This window comes from Actinia tenebrosa, unplaced genomic scaffold, assembly GCF_029948245.1.
Source record: "Actinia tenebrosa isolate PJP-AT-01 unplaced genomic scaffold, QUT_ActTen_1.0 PGA_scaffold13__45_contigs__length_12533684, whole genome shotgun sequence".
Lineage (NCBI taxonomy): Eukaryota > Metazoa > Cnidaria > Anthozoa > Actiniaria > Actiniidae > Actinia > Actinia tenebrosa.
This window is the reverse complement of record NW_028292573.1, coordinates 8,887,685-8,911,975: the sequence shown is the minus strand read 5'-3', so window position 1 is coordinate 8,911,975 and position 24,291 is coordinate 8,887,685. Positions and strand designations below refer to the sequence as shown.

Genomic DNA, 24,291 nt, shown 5'->3' with positions numbered 1-24,291 from the left:
GGCCGAGGTCGGAATGTACAGACCGAGTGCAGTGAAGAGTTTTATTATATGACCACTTTTCAATGAAAAGGACAAAATGTTTTCGCTGTAAGATTAATATGTGATCGGACCGGTTAATACTGGAGAATCTAGACCAGTCCGTGATGCGATCTATCCAATCAGATTGCTCTATTTGCTAGTGTCCAGGCTCTAAGATTCACGGTCATATAATACATTTTGATAATCTGAAATTTTTTCTTCCATTTTCATGATCAAAAATAAAATTCTTTTCTAAACTCTAAACTCTTGCTAAATTCTTTGTAAAAAATGCTAAATTTCATTCAATCATTTAATTCCATTCCTTTTCATCCCAGAAGTTTGTTTGGGAAATTGAAATTGACTTTTAAAACATATTTAGAATATACTTAGAATACCTTAGAATACCACCTCTTTCTCTTTTACTCTGACGAAGGACTAGTGTTTGAAGGACATCTTTTCACGGTGTATAATTTACCTTTTTATCATTACTGTTTCATTAGAAACACTGACCCAGCTCACACTAGTTTTTAGCTAGTTATCTCTCCTTAGAATACCTTTTCGGTCTTAGCTTCGATGATATGACCTTCTCGAACCCGACTACGTTTTTCAATTAGGTGTATCCATCACTAAAAATCTTCATAATCAACAATTTTTGATTTTTATTTTAGTTCAAGTTCACATATATTTGCTTGAGTATTATTTCAATGTTTATCAGTAACATGTTGTCCATGTACCAAGGTTGGAAGAGCTTTGTTTATAACCCATAGATTTTTTCTGTTGCATATTCCACATTTTTTTTTTATTCGTTTAATTTATAGTTTACTATTTTGTGTGTGGAATTAACTTAAAGATGAAGCTCTGATAAATTGGTATTCCACTGCAGTACCTTGAAAGGAAATCTTATTTCTAAGTTGGCAGGGCTTAGAATATATGGCAAGCCATTAGACAATGTCTGCCCAGAATTAGAACTTGTCGGGTCAAATCTTTTTTTTGCCAGTCATTTTGACCTGTAAAGTTGAGCCAGAAACAAGGTACGACCGAGCTAAACAAATTTTGCCCGCCATCATGACCAGCGACTTACCAACTGTTATTTTAAAGCCTGAAGGTCTGAAATGGGAAAACAGTATAGCTGCATAGATAAAGTCTCCAAGGAAAAAAAGCATTTAAAAATGAATTATAAATTGTTTCATAAATTATTTATTGTCTACAAGTAGGTTAATTATTCAGATTTTAAAAACTTTCACACCCACCTAAGTTAATTAAGCTGTTAGTTATATATTTCTTTTTTCTTTTTTCTTTTCTTTTCTTTTCTTTTTTCAACAACTTACAAACAAAAGTAACGAAATTAAAATCTTTATTCGTAAATAGAAAAATACTTTCACGATATTCTTTGAGGAAAAAACTAATACTGTAGGACTTTGATTCAAGTTTCCAATGCAGTTTTCTTTCTAACGATTAGCAAGATCCTGAAGCTTATCGTAGGAAAATCCTTTGAAACATTTACAAGTGCCTTTACAAAGATTTACAATAATTTTTTAAAATGTATTATAGGTATTTAAAATACTATAATTTTCCAATTTAGTTTACTAGCTACACGACCAATACAATCAATATCCTAAATGTGTACAAGTCACACTTGTGTTCAGTTATTTTTAAATAGAATTAAAATTTAAAAACCTTTTATACATTTATGCTAGTTTAAATATTTTTTATTTTTTACCTTTTAAGAGAAAATTCTTTTCGTATTCAAGCAGTGAGCGCCAAAAAATATTTTCTTGAAAGGCTGTTGTACAAGGCTAAATCTTGTTATTCAGAAAGTTTAACTTGTTTGTAAGTGGAGATGACTGATGAAAGTGGAATCAAAGTGTTAACCCAAAGCAAAAACGTTATTCAAAAATGAGGTTTACGCCTTCATTTGCTTATTTCCCATATATGTTTTCTATGAAAAAGCCTGACAAAGCAACATTCTAACACAAATGCAGCCAAACATCTTTGTACAAATTGAAAATACCGCTTCAAAAAGGTCATTATTGCTTATTATTGAAAAAAATTTCCTCTTAAATATACTATTTTCTATTTACTCTCTCTCTCACTAGCAATACAATCAATATTATATATATTGTTTTCAAGTTACACTTGTAGTTCAATTATTTTTAAATAAATTTAAAATTTTCAAAACCTTTTTATCGGAGGTGACCAAATTTGATCTGAATACTCATAATATATTGATTCTTATGGAGGGAAAGCCTAAGAATCTAGAGAAAAGCTTATGGCAAGGGAATAAACAACACATCAAACAAACTCTTAATGTTACCTAAAATTTGCTCTCTTTTACTTTACGAAGGACTAGCGTCCGAAACGTCAGTAAGTTTTTTCATCTTTTCACGGTGTATAATTTACCTTTTTATCATTACTGTTTCATTAGAAACACCGATGCAGCTCACACTAGTTTTTAGCTAGTTATCTCTTCTAATTTTCCCTAAGATTATTATCGAGATGAATAAGACCGGCGATCAGAATTGACATCTTATAATGCTATAGTAGCCATGTGAAAGTGTGGTAAGCTATATGGTCGTACTGTATTATTATTTGTCCAACTGTTCAATAGAATTCACATCTGTTTCGTCTGGTGTGGTTTTACATGTCTGTATAAACTTTAATCAACCAAGTTGTGGTTAGTATTTATCACCCATTCAGTGGTCTGATGACATTTTCATAGTACTAATAGACCTCTTCGGCTTGGGGTAATGTTTTCCCATTTCAGACCACGTGTCATTCCCTTGAGAACAAGATTGTTTGTTTGAGCTGTATCCATATTCATGTGTCTTCTCACATGTGCAACGGAGCACAAACCTTAATAAAATAAAATCCCTTTCCTCTTGGGAATTGAATTCTTTCTCATATAAAACGATTTTATTGTTCCTGCCAAAAAAAGGGGGAAGGGGGTAGGGTGGGGTGGTTTTAATTTAACATGGATTTCTATTATGTAATATTTTTTTATGTATATTTAGTGGAATTTAGATTATAGATTTTGAGTAGGGTGGGGTTGGTTTGGGTGGGGTGGGGTGGGGTGGTTCAGTATACTCTTACATAGATTTCTACACTTCATAATATTTTTAGATCTAGAATTTCATACATATTGTATTAGATTTTAGTTTCCCTTCCTTTCACTTTACCCATACACCATCCGTCCGTCTGTCCATCCATCTGTTTGTCCGTCCATCCATCCATCCATTCATTCATTTTAGTAATACAGTTTTTCTTTCACTCTTTCAGTATGATATACGCATCTGGCCCAGTGTGTACAAAGCTGTGTTAGATGAAAAAAACCAGCTGCAATCAACTGAGGAGAAAGAAGAGAATCCTCACAACAAGAAAACCATACCTTACAAAAGAGTAATCAAAAGACGCTACCGAGAATTCATGGAACTTCATAGCCGGCTCTGCAGCGGGCCTACCGCAATGTACATGAAAGGTATGTTGTGTTGGGAGGAAGATATAATTGAACAAGTGTGGCTTGGTTGGTTAGTGTGCTGCCTGCTAAGCAAGAGGTCCATAGTTTGATCCTCAGTGACACACTTGTTTTGTGGCTTGGTTGGTTAGTGTGTTGCTTTCTAAGCAAGAGGTTCGTGGCTCAATGCGCAGTGATCTCACATGCTTAAGTTTACTTTTAATTTGTAAATTCACACAGACTATTTTTTACTTCATTCTGTCCCTAGGAATTTTAAAACCAAACAGAAAATACAACTTACCTTTTGGTCGTCTTGACAAGGAAGTTGTGGAAGGAAGGAGATGCTTGCTGCAGAACTATCTTGTGGTACGTGTTGTCAGTTCTGTTATTGAGTTTATTTTTACTTAGGCCAAACAAAAAAATAAGTGTGTTTCCTGTTGCATGAGAAAAATAATTGAGGCTGGTAGGTCGGATTTTTTTTACTGATACAACAGTGGAAATGAGCTTACTGGGAACCCTGTGGTGCATTTGGGAATGAAAAAAATTAGGGTCGGCAAAAATTGGTAAGAAAATTAGGGTTGGTCGCGCAACAGGAAACACACTTATTTTTTTGTTTGTCCTTATATAATGTTCTTTGCTTTGTTAGAAAAGAATTCTTAAGGCGTGACACACGGTGCAATATTGCTCGCAACATTGCAGGCAATGTTGCTGAAGTAGGATAGTTTTCTACTTAAGCAACATTGTGTGCAACAAATTGCATCATGCGTCATGGCTTGCAACATCAATTGCATGCAACATCATGTGCAATGTTGCACCGTGTGTCTGTAGCTTTATGGTCTGCAATGACTAGTTTAGTCACATAAAAATGAAACCCCAATATCCAGACACAGGCTTAAGTGATTCCTACCCATATTCCCTTTTGGTCTAGTCATGTAGGTTTCAGTTGGTCGACAACAACGTTTTTTGCCTGTATACGCACGTATCATTTCAGATGAGTTATTACTCTTTACAGACCCATAAACTAATGGAGATATTTTCTGTGATTGTTGTAGAGTCTTGTGTCTAAACCAGAGCTGCGTGACTGTGATGATCTGAAACAGTTCCTTGGTGTGATTGATGGGGTGTCATTCATTAAACCGAGCGTTGCGCAGATAGTACAGTCAGTACATGTTCCCAAGGTAAGGACTTGTTGAAGAATGTAATCCATACATCCACCCACCCACCAACCCACCTTGATTATTACCAATCCACACGTCTTCTCAAGGTGTGCAAAGGTCTATTGGTATTGATTCTTTTTCAGCAAACGCGATTCGCAATCTGATTGGCTAATCAATTTCTGTCATATAACCTGGTTGAACTTAAATTTGGCCAACAATGATATGCATTATGATATTCGCTATCGCTAGCCTCTGTCAACCACACAATAAATGTTATATTTGGTTTTTTCCCAACCTCCCTGCCTATGGTAGGTATATATAAGTATTCCACTGACCAGACCCTCAGTGTGACATCGAACAAGCACCTAACACCATGAGTTTAATCAGCGCTAATGATGAATTTTGTTTTTTTGATTCTTCAGATGCTCAGCAGACAGGTGACTAAAGTGATTGACAGCATTAAGACTGCTCTCGAAATAGGTATGGAATTCTTTTTGATCATTCCGGAGCAACAAAGTTTCCTTTGTGTTTTCTTTATTTTAGAATATACCCTCCTCAGACTCTCCCCACCCCTTGGAAATTCAAGTCCCCCTCCTCAGACCCTTCCCACCCCTTGGAAATTTCAATCCCCCTCCATGGGGGAGGTATGGATATTTTCTGGTACTACACAATATACCCCCCTCAGACCCTCCCCACCCCTTGGAAATTCCAATCCCCCTCCATGGGGGAGGTATGAATATTTTCTGGTACTACACAATATACCCTCCTCAGACCCTCCCCACCCCTTGGAAATTCCAATCCCCCTCCATGGGGGAGGTATGGATATTTTCTGGTACTACAGAATATATCCTCCTCAGACCCTCCCCACCCCTTTGAAATTCCAATCCCCCTCCATAGGGGAGGTATGGATATTTTCTGGTACTACAGAATATATCCTCCTCAGACCCTCCCCACCCCTTGGAAATTCAAGTTCCCCTCCATGGGGGAGGTATGGATATTTTCTGGTACTACACAATATACCCTCCTCAGACCCTCCCCACCCCTTGGAAACTCCAGTCCCCCTCCATGGGGGAGGTATGGATATTTTCTGGTACTACACAATATACCCTCCTCAGACCCTCCCCACCCCTTGCAAATTTCTAATGTATAGTCTAATGTATAGGATATTTTCTGTCAGACCCTCACTCCCCACTCCACCACTTGAAAGTGAGTTTTCCCTAGATCTGAGAAGACCTAGGAAGGTTACAGGATTTTTATATCATCTTCATTTATTTGTTTTGTTTTGTGTTGCAGAGCATCAAGAAGGGACAGAGGACACAGCCAAAGCATGTCCAGATACTGTAGATAGTTCTTGTCATTGGACAATAGTACGTCACAGTAGCATAGATGAACAGCCATTGGTATGTATGAATGAGTTGTTTCTTTTTAGGTGACGTCATTTAGAGTCTAAATAAGACTATCTGGAATTGCAGAATGTGTTGCATTATGGAGATGCTTTAGAGGAAATTTTTTTCAATGACGAGACAATAATGGCAAAAAGTGGCAAAAACTAGAACTAGATCGTATGAGTTTTGATCCTAATTTTTGTTTTGGGTTAACACTCAAAACCTTTTTCAAACAGTTAGAAACTGATGTACTATGATAAAATGCCTGTTTAAAGTGGTATTTTCAATTGTACAAAGATGTTTTGTTGCATTTGTGTTGGAATGTTGCTTTGTCAGGCTTTTTTATAGAAAATATATGGGAAATAAGTAAATGAAGGCCTAAACCTCATTTTAGATTCTAATTTTTGCTTTGGGTTAACACTTTGATTCCACTTTCATTGGTCATCTCTACTTCCAAACAAGTTAAACTTTCTAAATGACAAGATTTAGCCTTGTACAACAGCCTTTCTTCAAGAAAATAGTTTTTGGTGCTCACCACTCAAATACGAAAAGAATTCTCTCGTAATACCTATATGGCGTCTTTTTTGCTTGCTGATAGTTAAGAGTGATATAGGAAACCTTAATTTTTGTGTTAATTTTCTTAACTTTCATTTCTAGTACTTAGAATGTCAACTGACAAATGAAGCTTCCCTCAAAACTACCCCATAATGCAATTGCATTTCTACAAATCCGCAAACTAAGGCTAATTTAGATCAAAAGAATTTATATAAATGTTGAATGGAGAGGCTGTAAATCTACTCATAAGTATTTTTGATGAAAACGTTTTTTTAAAAATTATTTTTGTGGGTTTGTAGGTGGATAAAGAGGAGGTGTGTGCTGGTGACTGTTTCTCAGCATTTCTGGACACTCTTGAGGTATGATACTTGGAAAACACCATGACATCTGGGCTGATCTAAGTCAGGTCATGGCTAACTCACAGATCCAACCCTGAAACAACCTCTGGTCTGATCTAAGTCAGGGCATGGCTAACTCACAGATCCAACCCTGAAACAACCTATGGGCTGATCTAAGTCAGGGCATGGCTAACTCACAGATCCAACCCTGAAACAACCTCTGGGCTGATCTAAGTCAGGGCATGGCTAACTCACAGATCCAACCCTGAAACAACCTATGGGCTGATCTAAGTCAGGGCACAACTAACTCACAGATCAAACCCTGAAACAACCTCTGGGCTGATCTAAGTCAGGGCACGGCAGTTTTAGTTAATGAGATATTTATTATATCTAAATTGATTTCACAGCTATCAACACCATATCTGACATATCATGATACTGATACGGATAACAGCTATGATGACAGCAGTGGTAATGACGATGACGATGATGACGACGACGATCTTCTACATCTTCTTGCCCCAAGAACTGCAGGTGACACAAGTGACAGCCCAAACGAACCTTCCACAGCCTCTGCCGTGTCACAAGATGACATGTTGAATGGTGTTCTAGGAAGCAAATCTCCAGGACTGTGCATCCCATCTACCTTAACTCATTCTGTTAGTACAGGAAGCTTGAATGAAAAAGATACTATTGATTTTGGTAAACAGTGGTTCCAGAAAGATGTTCATGAAAAGAAACCAAAACCAGAGGTCCCAGAAAGACCACCACCTCCTTGTCCAGCAGATGAACTAACAGATCCTACTAATGACCAACAAAAGTCCAAGTTTTCACATCAACTTAAATTTTCTAAAAGTAATGTTGAAAAGTTAAAGCTTGCAGCTCAAAAGGCTAAGGAAAAGAAGGTCGAATCGATGGAGAATCTGAGTCATGCTAAAGAGAAAATTAAAACACTCTCAAAGGAAAAGAAGATTGAAACAGTTGAACAACTTAGTCATGCGAAAGATAAAGTAAAGGCCTTCTCCAAAGAAACCAAATTTGATTCGATGGAACCGTTTAGCCATGCTAAAGACAAAGTTAAAAACTTTTCTAGGGATAAAAAAGCTGAAACAGTTGAGCATCTTAGTCAGGCAAAAGAGAAGGTGAAGTCCTTGTCTAAGGATGCAAAGCTTGAACAACTAAGCCATGCTAAAGATAAGGTGAAAGCTTTCTCTAAAGAAAAAAAGATTGAAACAATGGAAAACCTAGATCAAGCAAAGGAGAAAGTCAAAGCGTTTTCTAAAGAGAAAAAGATTGAAACTGTTGAACACCTAAGCCATGCTAAAGATAAAGTGAAAGCATTTTCAAAGGAAAAAGGAGAAGAGTCATTGGAAAACTTACATCAAGTTAAAGACAAGGTTAAAGCATTTCAAAAGAAGATTCCTGATTCTAAGAAGTTGCGCAAAAAATATGCTTCTCGGTCCTCCCCCATGGGTGAGAATAAAAAAGATGTTTATATTCAAAGTATCCCAGTTGATACCAGGAAAACTACTACACGAGGACACGAAAAAAATTTCAAATATAGCACTGTAAATGGAGGAGAAATAGACATCCCTTCTGTCACGTCTAGCTCTGATGATCCAAGTTGTGTGACTGAAGTAGCAGGAGATATGGTGGTAGAGGAGCCACAGTGCCCTCTTTCGCATGCTATATTGGACCTGACGTGCGAGGTCCTCAAGGGACATGACTCTTGGGCCAGTATTGACAGGGTACAAGATGGATTTCTGGGAATCTTTGGAGCTCTTTTTGAATGGTATGATATGTTGAATAAAAATACATTTGTAAAACATTCATCTTTCACATCTGTGTGTCCTTTGGATTGAGATGCTGGTTCCATTCCTATGAATTCAATAGAGTTTCTTTTGATGTGTTGATCTCTCCAGCTTGCCACAAGGGTTTTTCTTCAAAATGTGAGATGAGAGTTGCCTGCATAGAATATTGAATGAATGTAGTATCAGTGAATGTGGAGCGAGTGTTTCATAGCCATAGATATTTGCTTCTGCAAACCCCTCCCCCCATTACCCCCACTCCCTCCCCTCTCTACCCCTCTATCCTCCCTCCCCGCCTACACTCCTCCCCCTCCACCCCTCCCCCCTCCACCCCCTCTACCCCCTCACCACTCTACCCATCTCCTCCCTGTCTACACCCTCTACCCCTCCCCTCCCCGTCTACACCCTCTCCCTTCGACCCCCTCACCACTCTACCCATCCCCTCCCTGTCTACACCCTCTCCCCTCGACCCCCATCTACCCCCTCACCACTCTACCCATCCCCTCCCTGTCTACACCCTCTCTCCCCTACCCCCTCACCCCTCTACCCCCCCTCCCCCTCTACCAGGACTTAAAACAAAAGATATGAAATTTTAAATTTGTTTATGACTGACTTGATAGAGTGCAAACAATTAATTCGTGAAACACCAGTTACTAAATAGTACAAAATAGTGCTAATTAAACAATAGAAAATAATGGAATTTGCATGAAATTGTGCTATTTAGTACTACTAACGTTTCACGGATTTACTGTGGTCACTCTAATACTTTACAGCTTAGGCATAATGTTCTTAATGATTGATAAAAATAAAAATATAAATGCTTTCCTATTTCAGACCACGTGTCATTCCCTAGAGTATCATTTCTTTGTTTAACGGTTGCGCATGAGAAGACACATGATTATAAATACATTTCAAACAAAGAATCTCATTCTCTAGGGAAGACACATGGTCTAAAATTTTGGGAAAAAGATCCTTCATTTGAGTTGTATTCATATTCATGTGTCTTCTCATGCGTAAACATTAAACAAAGAAGTGATACTCAAGGGAATGACACATGGTCTAAAATTTTGGGAAAAAGATTCTTCATTTGAGTTGTATTCATATTCATGTGTCTTCTCATGCGTAACCATTAAACAAAGAAGTGATACTCAAGGGAATGACGCATGGTCTGAATTGGGAAAACATGTCCAAGTTAATCTAGGTTTAAGCTAATTTAGAACCAACATTTTATTTTATTTTATTTTTTTACTTTTTAGGTTTGTGCGAAGTGAAATAGATGATTTATTTACAGAGGACAACTGGGGTTTTTATCTAGAGAACCTTATCCAAGTGGTTTGGCCTGATGGAAAGCTCTTTGAACCCTCGGGGGAGCAGAAATCAGAGGAAGAAAAAGAGAAAACAAAGATAAAAGCCATTAAAACACTGATGGAGTTTTTTCCAGGTAATGAATTTTGCATTGGCAGAACCAGGAGTCGGAAAAAATTGGAGGGGGTTAGAAAGCTTTGCTGTTTTCTAGAGGTCTCTTGACTGAGCAAAATAAAAGAGGGGCTGCGGCCCCTTGGGCTAAAATGATCCATCTTTGCTCTCTTGACTTAGGTCAGGGCTTAAAATACAACAGGACATCGAACAATGTCTGCCCAGATTGGTACTTGTTTGGTCAAATCTTTGCCTTGCTGGTCATTTTAACCAGTAACATTGAGCCAGAAACGAGGTGTGGCCAAGTTAAAATTAATTTAACCTGTCATCATGACCAGTGACTTACTGACTAATAATTTCAATCCCTTAAGCTGTTGATGATACTGCAATATTTTACTGTGCTGCTGCAATAAAATTATATATTTCCATTTTAAAATCAGCATAAGACCCATTTAATCAGGGCATTACAGCCATTCTAAATCATGCGCCCTCTAGTGATTTTTTCTGTCATGACGAAGAAGGTTTTGGTGGACGTCAATCACAAGGCTTTTCCATAACATGTCGGAAAACACAAAGCTATAAGGTCACGTGCCTATATAATTTCATGGAAACACCTTGATTGACGTCCACCAAAAGCTTCTTCGTCGCGGCAGAAACAATCGCTAGAGGGAATGGCTGTAATGCAGGATTGTTTTAGGAGGAGTGCAAGATTTATGTTCAGGGCAAGCCGATGAGGCAGCACATCAAGTCATACTCAATATTATTAAAAAGATCATCACACCTAGGTTGGGGATCCACAATCCCCTGCCCTCCCCCATTAGATTGGCCCATTCACCTTTCCATTTTCTATCTTTAAGTTTTTCTTTCTCTAGTATTTCATTATTTTAATTTTCAGACCTTTTTCCTTTATTGGTTGGGTCTCGGGTGTACAAAGATTGTGCAAGCAATGCAGTGGAGTCTCTACAAAACCCTGCTATCAATAGGTAAACAACTTTATTTTAAGATTTCTCCCATTTGTACGTACATTCATCCATCCATCCACCCATCCATCAATCCACCCACCCACCCATCCATACATCCATCCATCCACCCACCCACCCATCCATCCATCCACCCCATCCATCCACCCACCCATCCATACATCCATCCATCCACCCACCCACCCACCCATCACTTCATTCATCCATCCTTCAATGCATCCATCCATCCATCCATCCATCCATCCACCACCACCCACCATCCATCCACCACCCACCCATCCATCCACCCACCCATCCATACATCCATCCATCCACCCACCCACCCATCACTTCATTCATCCATCCTTCAATGCATCCATCCATCCATCCACCCACCCATCCATCCATACATACATCCATCCACCCACCCACCCATCACTTCATTCATCCATCCATCCTTCCATCCATCCATCCCACCCATTCACTTCTTCCCATCCATCCGACTCCATCCATCCCTTCCTACCCATCCCATCCATCTGTCTTTCCCTCCCTCTGTTCCTCATCCACTAATAAGCCTATCCTTCAACTCATCCATCAATCTGTGTTTTATCCATTCATCCCAGACATATTTCTATGCATTCCTTCTTATTCTACTTCTTCAGTTCTCTTGAAAACTTGCAACTTCACCAAAAGCCTATAAGTATTAAATCTATTTTTTTGCTATTGTCTTGGACAGAATATTAATTTACATCTTGTTGGAGATTTTCCTTCCGGAGCTAATACCAGAACTACAACATGGTATAAACATGGAAAGACAAGGATACCTTGAATGAAATATTTATTGCAATATTCATTCCAAACCCTCCATATCTTCTTGCATTTCTCTTACGTTATGACTTCTGTAACCATGGCCTCTTAGACCAGTTATACAAGAGAACCAATAAAAATGTAGAATGAAAACAATGCATTCCAACTTTGGGTGGTCGAGCCAATCAGAAAACTAGACTGCACAAGAATGCTAATTTTACCCTGACGTTATGTATGTAAACAACTAGATAGCCTTTGTCATTTTCTCGTGGGAATAAAAAAGATGTCAAAAGGCTATTGCTTTCTGATTGGCTTCACTATCCAAAGTTGGAATGTATTGTCTTCATTCTACAATTTGATTGGTTCTCGCTGTCTAGGTGGCCACAGTTATAGTAGTTGCATTGTAATAGTCATTAAGATGAGGTAAGTAGCCGCCGATGGAACAAATCAGTACCGGTTATCTAAAATTTATTGAAAAAACATTGTCAAATTGAAAAGGTTAAATTATCGAAGCTAAGACCAAAGGGTGTTCTGTGTAGATAGAATAGACCATTTCACAGATCCCGCGGCTCGTGTAATTATTCTTTAGAATTTGACTACAGTCCGCAGTAATGAAAGGAATTTACACATCAACGAACAATTGAAACACTTAAAAATTTCACAGGTTGTAGGCAATTTCTAAAGAATATATTACACGCTGACGAGGCTGAGGTTGAGTAATGGGATCCGTGAAATGACCTATTAACATTACATGAATAATGCAGTTTTGCAGGCGCTTGAACATAGATTCACAGTCAGTGAACAAAGCATTTTAGCACTCTTAGTGCATGTGTCTGTATGCAAAAACTTTCTGAATGCCTAGGCCACAGCTAGCCAAAATACCTCGTGCCCTTAGCCTTAAAGCAGGGCCCAAAATTACAGCTGGTCATAAGTCAAGATGTCCTGCCAAATACATTTTGACAGGTCTTTGCTAATTTTTGGACGGTCAAGGTTGAATATTTTTTTTATTTTTTTTTATTTTTTAAATATGACTTGTTAACATGTCCCTTTAAAACTCTATCTGACCTGTCAAGTGCCATATTAGGTCAAACATTGACCGTTGACCGGCAGTTATTTCAAACCCTGTGATGATTTAACATTTTGAGCCTGACGACGTTTTTATTCAATTTGGTAAAAAGAATGAATGCATATTATATATATACATAATCAGATGTTGAAATCATAGAAAATGTAATTAATGAAAAATAGAATATTGTGCTCGGCTATTAAATATTATGAATGAAAGCAATGATTTCACAATAAATATTTATTATTATTATATAATTACCAATGAAATATCTATTTTTCTCTATTTCAAAAAATTGATATCTTCACACGTGAAAATAACATGTTACTTTCACGTGTGAAAATAACACCATTGCGATGGCTATTCAAAAATATATGGAAAGAATTGCCTGAAAAAGCCAAAACATACTTCATTGATAATTATATAATAAACAGAGTATTACATGGCTGCTTGGAGATACGAATTTTATCTTCTCGTGTTGAAAATCTCTCGCTCATTCGCTACATTCACTTGTGAGAGATCTTTTCAACACTCGAAGATAAAATTTATATTTCCACGCGTCCATGTAATATCCTCTATATAATTTATGGATTGTGACAAAAAGAATATTCGTGTATTAGCTGGATTAAATATAAATACTGAATGACAAGTCGTTTTCAGTTCCTCGACTTGCAAGGATTTCTAAGATTTTATTTTTTTACTTACAATATTGCATACACCTATTTCAAAAAACGTTGCTGGTTGTGGATCTGAAATCTGAGACCAAGTGGAATTGTGTGAATTAAGTGTTTTCTCGTTAAAAAATCAAAGCACAAGAGACAGATAGGTCGTTAGCACAGGTCATCCCTCAAAGTAGGAAATATTTATGTTTATTATATAGATATCGATGAAATACCAGGTTTTCTCTAGTGTCGAAAACTTGATATCTTTCATCAGTGGAAGATACCATATCTTTCACACGCGAAGATATCGCTGTTGAATTTTTGAGCTTTTGTCTTATTTAAATTTCATCGATATCTATGTAATAAACAGAACATTACATGGCCGCTTGGAGTGCGCTCACTTGTGAGATATCAATTGAACACTCGAAGATAAAATTCGTATCTCCAAGCGGCCATGTAATATCCTATATATAAATATTAATGCGAATTGTTAATTAAAATCACAAAACAGTTACCAGCTTACGACCCACAAGTCAATTTGGTCTCAGATTTCAGATTTCCTACCGACGTTTCTTGAAATAGATGTATTATAATATTTTGTTTTTTTAGTACATATGCAGTTTTTTGTATTTGTGTTGTTTTTTGTTTGTTTGTTTGCTGTTTGTTTGTTGTTTGGTTCATATTAATTGCTAGTTCATTTGCTTGTAATTTGATTTCTTTTTTTTTTTTTGCTCAGTTTGTTGTTTTTTTTTTAATTCCTTTTTTTTTTGTTTGTTTGTTTTGCTTTGTTTGTGTTCCATTTTATTCATTTTTGTTTGTGTTTGGTTGAATTGTTTTGGTTCATAAGTTATGCTTCCTTCTTTCTTTCATCTTTTTGGTGCTTTTCTTGTGCTTGTTAAAAATTAAGCTAATGTCAATCTTCCAGACTGGTTAGAAAACTGAGTATCTTCATATAAAAACTGTAGCAGAAATATCTATGCCATATATAACTAAGTATTTGAGGTTAAACTGAATGCCAATCGGCTTCGTACATTGTTTTTATCAGAGGATAGAGATGTGCACACAATCATAAAAATGTACTATTTTATAAAGCATTTTATGAAGATTGCACCATCGTGTGATGGCACAGCCCTGTTAGGCCTTGGTTAAACGAGGAACATGTTTCCTTGAATGTTTCCAAAGGTGGCAAAACTGTCAGGAAACATCGGGAAACATTGCTTCCTTGCATCTTGGAAGCATTAAATGTTTCTGGATCACAGCAGAAACATTTTTTGCGTCTTGGAAGCAAAATTTGTTGCATGTTTCACATGTGGCTAAATTGGAAAACATTGAGGAAACATGAACGTGGTAAACATGTTTCTGGAAACATGTTTCCTTGCTTAGCCAGGGCCTTAGAATATAGGAACGCAATTGTTTTAGATGAGAAAGAGTTCAATTCCCAAGTTTAAAGTGATTCTATTGTTTTGCCATTTAACATGACTGTCGGCACGTGATGGTGCAAAACCCCTATATAAACACCCGGGGAGCTGTAGAGCACAAGAAAAGTAAGAAAAAGACTTTGCTATGATCATAAAAGCTACCTTCTCATGCTTTCAGCATCTATGAGTATTAATAAGACTATTAAAAAAAATTGCTACAAACAGCTATCATTTATAGTATTATTTTTTAAATTCATAGCTAATTATTATTTATATTTATGAAGTGAAATGGGATTCAAAATTATTGGGCTAAATTATAGAGAATATAGGGTGATAATGTATGTCGTGCTTCACTTGAATGATATATGTCATCATAGGACTTTAGGTTTTGCAATTCATTGTACAATTATTATATTATGTAGATTATTATCGTCTTTAACAATTTATGGCATCTCTATAATAGTTATTACTCAGAGGTAAATAAAACAATGAATTCAAAGTTTCTTATCGCAGTTGTTGATTTTTCCAATCATGTTCCATGGTGAGGTATTACCCTACTTAGACCCTCCCTACCCCACCCACCCCACCCCCCCCGGGATTGAGGAATAAATATGTTATGTCTACACTTCACATCAACATCAGGAACAACCTGTTTATTGTGGACATATAGGCAGCACACCTCTATGAAGGAAGTTAGGAAACTTTCTTGTACTACACAACATACTCTACTTAGACCCTCCCCACCCCTTGGAAATTCCAATCCCTCTCCATGGGGGAGGTATGGATATTTGCTGGTACTACACAATATACCCTCCTCAGACCCTCCCCACCCCTTGGAAATTCCAATATCCCTCCATGGAGGAGGTATAGATATTTTCTGGTACTACACAATATACCCTCCTCAGACCCTCCCCACCCCTTGGCAATTCCAATCCCCTCCATGGGGGAGATGTATGGATATTTTCTGGTACTATAAAGTATACCCTCCTCAGCCCCTCCCCACCCCTTGGAAATTCCAATCCCCCTCCATGGGTGAGGTATGGATATTTTCTGGTACTACACAATATACCCTCCACAGACCCTCCCCACCCCTTGGCAATTCCAATCCCCTCCATGGGGGAGATGTATGGATATTTTCTGGTACTATAAAATATACCCTCCTCAGGCCCTCCCCACCCCTTGGAAATTCCAATCCCCCTCCATGGGTGAGGTATGGATATTTTCTTGTACTACACAATATACCCTCCTCAGACCCTCCCCACCCCTTGGAAATTCCAATATCCCTCCATGGAGGAGGTATGGATATTTTCTGGTACTACACAATATTATACCCTCCTCAGACCCTCTCCACCCCTTGGAAATTCCAGTCCCCCTCCATGGGGGAGGTATGGATATTTTCTGGTACTACACAATATACCCTCCTCAGACCCTCCCCACCCCTTGCAAATTTCAATCCCCTCTTATTCGTATTTTTTAACTCTTGTTTTACTCTTTCCCTTTGAATCCTTTTGATCTGTCATTCCTTTATTCTCAACCAGTCCAGCGGTTTGCAGTAAGTTTCTTGCGCAGTTATTATAATGCTTAAATCTATCAGGTCCTAACATTAAGCCGCCATACCAACGAGTAACTACCACGATAACATTTTGTGCGCCAGTTATTTGCAGTAAGTGCAAGAGTCTCGACCCTGCGGCATTCTCACCATCATCATCACAATCTTGAATATAAGCATTCTTTTCTTCGTTATATATCCTGTATGCAATTACATTGTGTGTAGCATTTGCTATTTTCCGATTTTTCTTTAACTCAGCCAAAACTTGAAGAGCTTGATTACGAGATGAGATAGAAGCAAGATGGGCTTGGAATGTGCTTTTGCGATCACTCATTGGTTCTCCATGCATTATTTCAATGTTATTCAATTCATCATCATCATCATCATCATCATTATCATCATCATCATCATTATCATCATCATCATCATTATCCTCATCATCATTATCATCATTACAATCGAGAAGATTGAAGCTTTTCATTGTTTCAGCAATATCCAGTTCTCCATTTGTACTTGGTTCCACATCTGCAACACTAAAAGCACCTGCAAAATATTTCAAAATTAATACCAGTTACTATGGTTACCAGCCTCAAGAAGAGTAGAGTCTACTCCATCTCTCCTTTAATTATTCAAGGTTTTTTTCTTAATTTTTTGCTTAGGTCTCTTCACAGAAACCTTACATGTTAAATTCCAATTCTATCTGTGAGTGAGCCGTACCCTGACTTAGATCAGCCCAGAGGTTGTTTCAGGGTTCGATCTGTGAGTTAGCCATGCCCTGACTTAGATCAGCCCAGAGGTTGTTTCAGGGTTCGATCTGTGAGTTAGCCATGCCCTGACTTAGATCAGCCCAGAGGTTGTTTCAGGGTTCGATCTGTGAGTTAGCCATGCCCTGACTTAGATCAGCCCAGAGGTTGTTTCAGGGTTCTATCTGTGAGTTAGCCATGCCCTAACTTAGATCAGCCCAGAGGTTGTTTCAGGGTTCTATCTCTGTTAGCCATGCCCTGACTTAGATCAGCCCAGAGGTTGTTTCAGGGTTCTATCTGTGAGTTAGACATGCCCTGACTCAGATCAGCCCAGAGGTTGTTTCAGGGTTCTATCTGTGTTAGCCATGCCCTGACTTAGATCAGACCAGAGATTGTTTCAGGGTTATATTATGTATCTTGTGAATGAAATAAAGAAACAACACTCAAGGGAATGACACATTCATTTTTTCCAGGAATGGGTTGCAATTGGATTTGAGTGGGGCTTATTGAAAAAAATTAGGCTAAAGAGGGGGCGAACAAAAACTCAGAGTAGCACTGTACTTTTACAATAAGCAAAATAAAAATTGAAGAGCCATTTTTTAATGGGATAATGAAGTTGAGGGGTGAATCCCACGCACCTCCCCTCCCCTCCCTGGTTAAACAAACGGTCCCTTATGCTTTGTAGGCTTTATGAATACGTAAAATAATCAAATACATAACTTACTTTCTTCCAGTTCTTGTCTTTCGGCTGTTTTCCCCTTTACAAACTCCCTCAACCTCTCAATACACTGGAATAACAAAATCTCCCCAACATTTTCCATAAAAATCTCTTGAAAACATTCAGTAATTTCTTCGTAATCTTTAGCAGTCATCCACGAAGAGACGATCTCTAACACAGGCTCTCCATTACTGGGATAATCAATAGGAAGAACGATGCGAAGAGAAACGGAAAATTTAGAACTGAACTCGTTTTTTATCAACATTTCACACGTTTTGCTATCTGAATCTGTGGAATAAAAATCTTCGCCATAAATTGCTTTGAGAGCTTCGATTTCTTCCAGTTGTCGAGCGATATTCTCGTCGACATTAACGTCTAAGTCAGACATTATTCTATGCACAAAATATCATGATTTTTAGAAAGAGTTATGCAATTAAAAGTTGTTTAAATTTCATATTTTGATACAAATGGCCATTGTTCCCCTAAATGCCACAGGCTACCCAAACGGGCTTTTTCGTGGTAAAATTAAGATGATGAAACCTTATCAAAATAAATTTATCTTTAGTTTTATAGAGTCGCCTTCAAATTTTATCATAAAAATAATTTCAAGAATTGTTCGTATCTATTTTTAACATAAAAAGTTAAGAACTTTTAAGAATTATTACTGAATTGGGCTGCCTGTGCTGAAAGGCTGAGGATAAACAGGGAGCCCAAACTTGGTTTTAATGAATGCTGTAAATGTTTACAAGTAATAGGCTAAAAAAGCTTTAAAAACTGGTATGGAATTTTTCTAATTCCCAGAACTTTGTTATTGATTTTTCTAATATCTATAAAGAGATTTTCTTCTAATTTTCTAAACCTTCAATACAGTTAAGGTTGGGCTACCTGTGTATTTTCATTCCAGTCAAAGTTCGTCAAAGTTGCTTGCGTCGCTTTGCGTCAAAGAAAAGGTCAAAGAAAAACCTCACGAATTCTCACCAAAATCATTCTAAAATTTCCTAACATGACCAAGAAAGGCAAAGTAGGGCAAGAGGTGAGTTTAGGAACTTTTATTTTTGCTAAAAAATGCATAAAAAGTGCGCTATTCGGCTTTGAAGTTGTTCAGTTTGCGTTCTTTCAAATCTGCAACATTTGCGCAGAATTCTCGAGAACCAAAATTAATGCTCCCAACCCCACTGGCAGCCCAAACAAATTTCCAGTGTATGGTTTATAAGGGAATGTATCGGAGTTATGATAAAGTCATGACAATAAAATGTTTCACTCAACAATTTTAAAAAACCCACTAAACGGCCTCAAATCGCGCTGAAACTTCGCCAGAAGACTGAACAAAGTAAAAGCAACAACTGCAGCAAGTTTTGAAGCAAATTGTTAAGTGAAACATTTTATTGTCATGACTTTATCATAACTCCCATACATTCCCTTATAAACCATACACAGGAACCTTGTTTGGGCTGCCTGTGCTAAACCATTAGAGTAATAGCAACAACAAGAGCAATAGTTGGTGGGGTAATGGGGTATGGGAATTAAGTGGCTCCAATCGCAATTACAGCAATTAGCATACTGGTCATGAATGGCAAAGAGAGGTAAGGCTGCATTCATAATAATGTATGGCAGAGGGGGGCAGGTGAAAATTTGAAATGCCCAGAATAATTCTTAACACCCCCCTTAAAGTCATGCAAAAAAATACGATCCCCCTTAAGCAAGGCTTGTAGCTTCTTCCAAAAATTGTGCATCCCCCCGTTTTTCTGATAAAAATTTACCTATCCCCCCTTTTTCCTACCAAAATTTTCCCGATCCCCCCTCAATTTCACCTGCCCCCCCCCCCCCCCCCCCCCCTCTGCCATACACTATGAACGCAGCTTAATAATTCTCTCTCAATCTAGGGGTAAGTATCCCCTAGGCCGCAGAGGGATCATATTCCCCCAGGGTAATTTTTCCCAGAATTAGCCTTAGTTTCCATGGTGATGGATACATAGGGGTTATAATCCCCAAGGATATAGTCAGCAATGAGTCTATGGGCAAAGCGTGACCAGTATGAGAGCACTTAACCCAAACCCTTGCTTTATTATAATTATAATACAATTTTTATAACTCTGGAGTACATGTGTAAATCAGCTAAGACTAATAATTTTTAAAATGAAATTGTTCACATGCTAACTGTGTAGATTTAAAGTTCATGTCCATAGGTAGCCAAATTGTCTAAGTAATAGCTATCTAGCTATCCTAAAAAATAATGTTCTATAGAACTGAATCACTAAAATAATTTCTCTCGTAATGGAATACGCTAAAGGAAAAACAGGGTAGGTGGGATAAAATTTCTGGCATTGCCCTAGCTGTGTGAACCTGCAGAATGACCTCTAGTCATTCTTATTCACTTGTTGTATTCAACACACAAACACAGTCCCAACTAGTAACCACTAGTCATTCTTATTCGCTTGTTGTATTCAACACACCAATGCAGTCCCAACTAGTAACCACTAGTCATTCTTATTCACTTGTTGTATTCAACACACCAACATAGTCCCAACTAGTAACCACTAGTCATTCTTATTCACTTGTTGTATTCAACACAGTCCCAACTAGTAACCACTAGTCATTCTTATTCACTTGTTGTATTCAACACAGTCCCAACTAGTAACCACTAGTCATTCTTATTCACTTGTTGTATTCAACACATCAACACAGTCCCAACTAGAAACCACTAGTCATTCTTATTCACTTGTTGTATTCAACACAGTCCCAACTAGTAACCACTAGTCATTCTTATTCACTTGTTGTATTCAACACACCAATGCAGTCCTAACTAGTAACCGCTGGTCTTTATCTGTTAACTCACGCATAGATAACTTAGATGCCCCAGTAGATGTTTTTCTCTAAAACATACAGGTCACGTGGGAGACTAAGCTGCATCGTCTCACATTTCATCGCTTTCAGTGTTGTCCGAACCGTGAGATGATTAAGGTTTCTTTTTAATACTCACTATTAGCAAGCGGAAAAGACGCCATATATGTAAAAAAAACGTTCCCTAAAACAACCACAAGATGCAACGCGTTCTCCGACTCCGAAAAGAGGGACTTCAAGATTTGCAAAATCTACGACGGCGACGGAAGTGTAAATAATTTTTCTTTGGGGTTCTGCTCATTGGAGATTTCATTTAAAACATTGTCAGTAAAGTCAACTCATCCACAGGGAAGACAGACTTTGAAGACGCGAAACCCCAAAGTGAAGTTATTTACACTTCCGGTTGACGTCGCCGTCGCAGATTTTGCAAATCTTGAAGTCCCTAAGTCCAAACGAAGCACGAGGCTTGTGCTGCTAATGGCTTGTGATGGTTTTTTCTCCGGGTTCTCCGGTTTTTCCTCCCCCTCAACATCTAAATTCCAATTCGATTTATCGGCTGCCTTATCAATAGGCCCTTTGCAGCTCCAGTAAACACGTGCTGATTAATTCACTGAGAGCAAATGAATGAACATCTTGATTCCCATGATGAAATATACTGGTGAGCGAACAAACTTTCTACAACCTGTTTCGAGAGATCGTAATAAAACTACTTTTCGTGACACACTGGTTACACATCGTTTCATTCAGTTCTTTACAAGTAGCTAAAAAAAATCACCAATTTAAAATAAAATAAAAAATTTTGCTCTCCAGTACAGACACGTGACCGTTAACTGCAAAGGGCTTATTGGGTTGCAAAATGGCATTACGCAGTACATCCAGTAGTGATAAATGCATTAGATTTCGACCTACCTTTAAGGAGTTCACGAGCTGTTTTGTATTCATCTTCACAGATAGTGACGTCTACCTCAACCACATCACCATCTGCTTGTTCCTTAAGCCCACATTCATTGACCAACACTTTTTGAAGGTCTTCTCTTAGTTGACCAGTTTGGTACCTAACAAAACAAAAGCTTACATATTTCAGTGTTATCTCAGCTTACATCTATAGAATTCTCACTTTGTGCTTTGATCTTAACCGCAAAAGAATATGCTTTCGTCAATTTTTTCATGCCAAAGAACATGTCAGACACGTATTTTGCTCAATATGTCACTCTCTTCAAAATGTTTGCAAACTACAAGTTCAGTTAAACCGTGTTGCCTAGATTTCAATGGCATGGAGCGGTGTTGCGTGACACGTTTCACGAAGGGGGTTGTGTGACAAGTTTCACGTAGGGTGTTTCTTGTGAAACTTTTCTCATGACGTAAGAGTTATTGTTTCAGAAATAACAATGAGCTCTACTCAGCTTTTCGTGAAAGGTTTACAGAACTATGCATAATGTCAGGAGTAAACTAGTCTGGCACGCAAGTTTCATTGAGAGAAAATTTTGTATGATTCAGAAAAACTCATAGTGATACGGACGTGCCGTGCCGAAGCCATGACGGTAGCTTGTCTGTGATGTGATTGGCTCAGAGGATGTAGTCATTTCTATTTCATGTGCCGTACTGCTTTACAGTCCTGCAAATCTAGTCAAAATGTTTCCTCACACAAGGTCAAAATTCTAAATCATTGTTACCTTTCCCAGACTTCTTCCAGACCGTTCAAGGTCATCACTCTTATCTGTAGTCGTATAGACCCATTTGTCATAGCAAACACCAGCACACCAGTCGGAAGAACAAATCCTTTCACCATTTTTAAGAAATTTTCTGGATCATCTTTATAGCGGTTCAGTATGTACACACTACCAGCCAGCCAGAACCCTCTTGAAGCTAGCTTGATGACGGCTTGTATAGCGATCTCTGAATTCGAAAGAGAAAATATTTCAATTTGGTATTAGCTTTTCTTCACGACTGCTAAAGAAGATCTGAAACAAGTGTGCAGTATGTTGCTGATGCTTGTGGTGCAGGTTTGTACGTACCAGACCTAAGCCTTGTAACACAGGCATAAACAGTAGCAATATTTGCAGACTATGCACACCTGTTGGAGAAGAGCTGTAACGAGTCTGTGTATGTTGCTTATGCCTGTGTTGCAAGTTAGGCCAAGACAATGAGCCATAGATTTGCGTTCACCGCTGGCATGAATTAGACGCTACCACAGATCGAAAATGTTCATCATTTAAAGAAAATGTCATTATTTGCACAAAAAAGGTACTTCATCACCCAGATGCAAGTTCCAAATCATCTTCCCCAGTAAACGTCAATCTTTTTCGTGGTTTAGCCTGGTACGAGGTCATTACTTCCGCGCGTGGGTTACCTGTGGTGCAGTATATTCGGTCTAGATTATAACTCCAAATGGGTTATAATATTGTCCACAATATAATAATGAAATAAAGCCTCGTCTTTTTTTCTTTTAATTGTCCGGACGCAAATCTATGACTTTCCTTTTCTTGCCCTTAATAAACCCTAGCCTTCCCTTCGTAATGTGACAGCTATTTTTCACCTACCTGGGTATACTGTTATGACTGGTGTAGTTCTGTCTTTCATAGAATCTTTTAATTCCTTTATTTGTTTATCAAATTCTTCCAGTTTTGCGGAGTTCTTCGATATCTCCTCTTCCATGTACCACATCTTCAGCTCCTTCACATCTTTGCTATCGTCCTCAGCTATAGGAGAAGCAAGGCAGTCATCTATTTTTCTTTCAAACTCCGCCTCCGACGTAGGACTTATTGAACGAAATATCCTTAGCAAAGCTTCTTTGATTTCGCTCCAATAGTTTTTAAAATCCTCGTCGCTGATTTCCATATTGTTGACATGAGCGTATAATGTATTGCGATAGTATTTGATTCTCGCCAAGCTTGCTTCCACGGTAGTATCTGTGCTGTTGGGTAGTTTGTCCCATCCAGTGACGACTGGTGCTGTAAGACCACAGATTTCTCGTAACAGCTTGAAAAGTAAAGTAATGTCGAAGGATTTTGACTCGACTACAACGCCAGATGAAGGATACAGAATATTCCACTGATCCTGAGTCAGTATCCTTCCTCTTCTCAAGCCATCTAGGGTTCCGAAGACGGTAGGATCCCTCAGTCTGTTGGTGAGATCTTTTGGAAGGATGATAAAGTCGAGCAATTCTCTAAGTGCGTGAGTTCCTCCACAAATCAACAGTCTTGTCAATTTTGTGAAATTCGTTTTCTGAGGAGAAGCTTGCAATGCTTCGCCTAAACGCGAAGCACTATTCCCAGCGGCCATATTTTCATTTACAGACCACTACCATAACTATATCTCAAGGATAATCGCCTGAAATCCATAGACGCGAACATTTGGATTTAGTGATTGTTATTTTGCCCGTCCTACTGTTTTTATTCTG

At 38.1% G+C, this 24,291-nt stretch overlaps 3 protein-coding genes across 6 annotated transcripts in view; 1 reads left to right on the top strand and 2 right to left on the bottom strand.

Moving 5' to 3' along the window:
• The window catches only part of LOC116292321 (uncharacterized), a 19,885-nt gene extending 4,346 nt beyond the window's left edge, over positions 1-15,539 (top strand). Inside the window, exons 2-11 of one of the 2 annotated variants that reach the window (XM_031699607.2) lie at positions 3,295-3,493; positions 3,738-3,835; positions 4,522-4,647; positions 5,049-5,106; positions 5,920-6,026; positions 6,866-6,925; positions 7,312-8,696; positions 9,969-10,153; positions 11,063-11,111; positions 11,824-15,539. In XM_031699607.2, coding sequence (XP_031555467.2) covers positions 3,295-3,493; positions 3,738-3,835; positions 4,522-4,647; positions 5,049-5,106; positions 5,920-6,026; positions 6,866-6,925; positions 7,312-8,696; positions 9,969-10,153; positions 11,063-11,111; positions 11,824-11,920 — 2,364 coding nt within the window. In that variant the 3' untranslated portion in view covers positions 11,921-15,539. Of the gene's footprint in view, positions 1-3,294; positions 3,494-3,737; positions 3,836-4,521; positions 4,648-5,048; positions 5,107-5,919; positions 6,027-6,865; positions 6,926-7,311; positions 8,697-9,968; positions 10,154-11,023; positions 11,112-11,823 lie in introns of both variants that reach the window. The other variant, XM_031699605.2, reaches the window with a different exon arrangement.
• LOC116292322 (uncharacterized) lies at positions 6,021-24,291 on the bottom strand. Of its 3 annotated transcripts, none has more exons than XM_089028792.1 (4): positions 23,432-24,291; positions 22,565-22,787; positions 21,801-21,946; positions 6,021-6,086 (listed from the first exon to the last, which is right to left on the bottom strand). In XM_089028792.1, the coding sequence occupies exons 1-4, from the start codon at positions 24,171-24,173 to the stop codon at positions 6,073-6,075; spliced, it is 1,125 nt and encodes a 374-aa protein (XP_088884918.1). In that variant the 5' UTR covers positions 24,174-24,291; the 3' UTR covers positions 6,021-6,072. The 3 variants fall into 3 exon arrangements, with proteins under 3 accessions (XP_088884918.1, XP_088884917.1, XP_088884916.1); XM_089028791.1 differs by lacking the exon at positions 6,021-6,086 and adding an exon at positions 8,763-8,869; XM_089028790.1 differs by lacking the exon at positions 6,021-6,086 and having other exon boundaries at positions 19,885-21,946.
• Positions 16,487-18,823, bottom strand: LOC116292324 (protein IMPACT-B). Its single transcript, XM_031699613.2, has 2 exons — positions 18,057-18,823; positions 16,487-17,132 (listed from the first exon to the last, which is right to left on the bottom strand). Exons 1-2 carry the CDS (start codon positions 18,436-18,438, stop codon positions 16,501-16,503), a joined length of 1,014 nt encoding a protein of 337 aa, XP_031555473.2. The 5' UTR covers positions 18,439-18,823; the 3' UTR covers positions 16,487-16,500.

Excerpts from the sequence above, each read along its gene's own strand:
- LOC116292322 (XM_089028790.1), bottom strand. The coding sequence starts at position 24,173 with ATGGCCGCTGGGAATAGTGCTTCGCGTTTAGGCGAAGCATTGCAAGCT. Across the intron at positions 22,788-23,431 it reads AGTCATAACAGTATACCCAG|AGATCGCTATACAAGCCGTC; the intron begins GTAGGTGAAAAA and ends TTTCGAATTCAG. Across the intron at positions 21,947-22,564 it reads CTGGAAGAAGTCTGGGAAAG|GTACCAAACTGGTCAACTAA; the intron begins GTAACAATGATT and ends TTGTTTTGTTAG.
- LOC116292324 (XM_031699613.2), bottom strand. The coding sequence starts at position 18,438 with ATGTCTGACTTAGACGTTAATGTCGACGAGAATATCGCTCGACAACTG. Across the intron at positions 17,133-18,056 it reads AAGACAAGAACTGGAAGAAA|GTGCTTTTAGTGTTGCAGAT; the intron begins GTAAGTTATGTA and ends AATATTTTGCAG.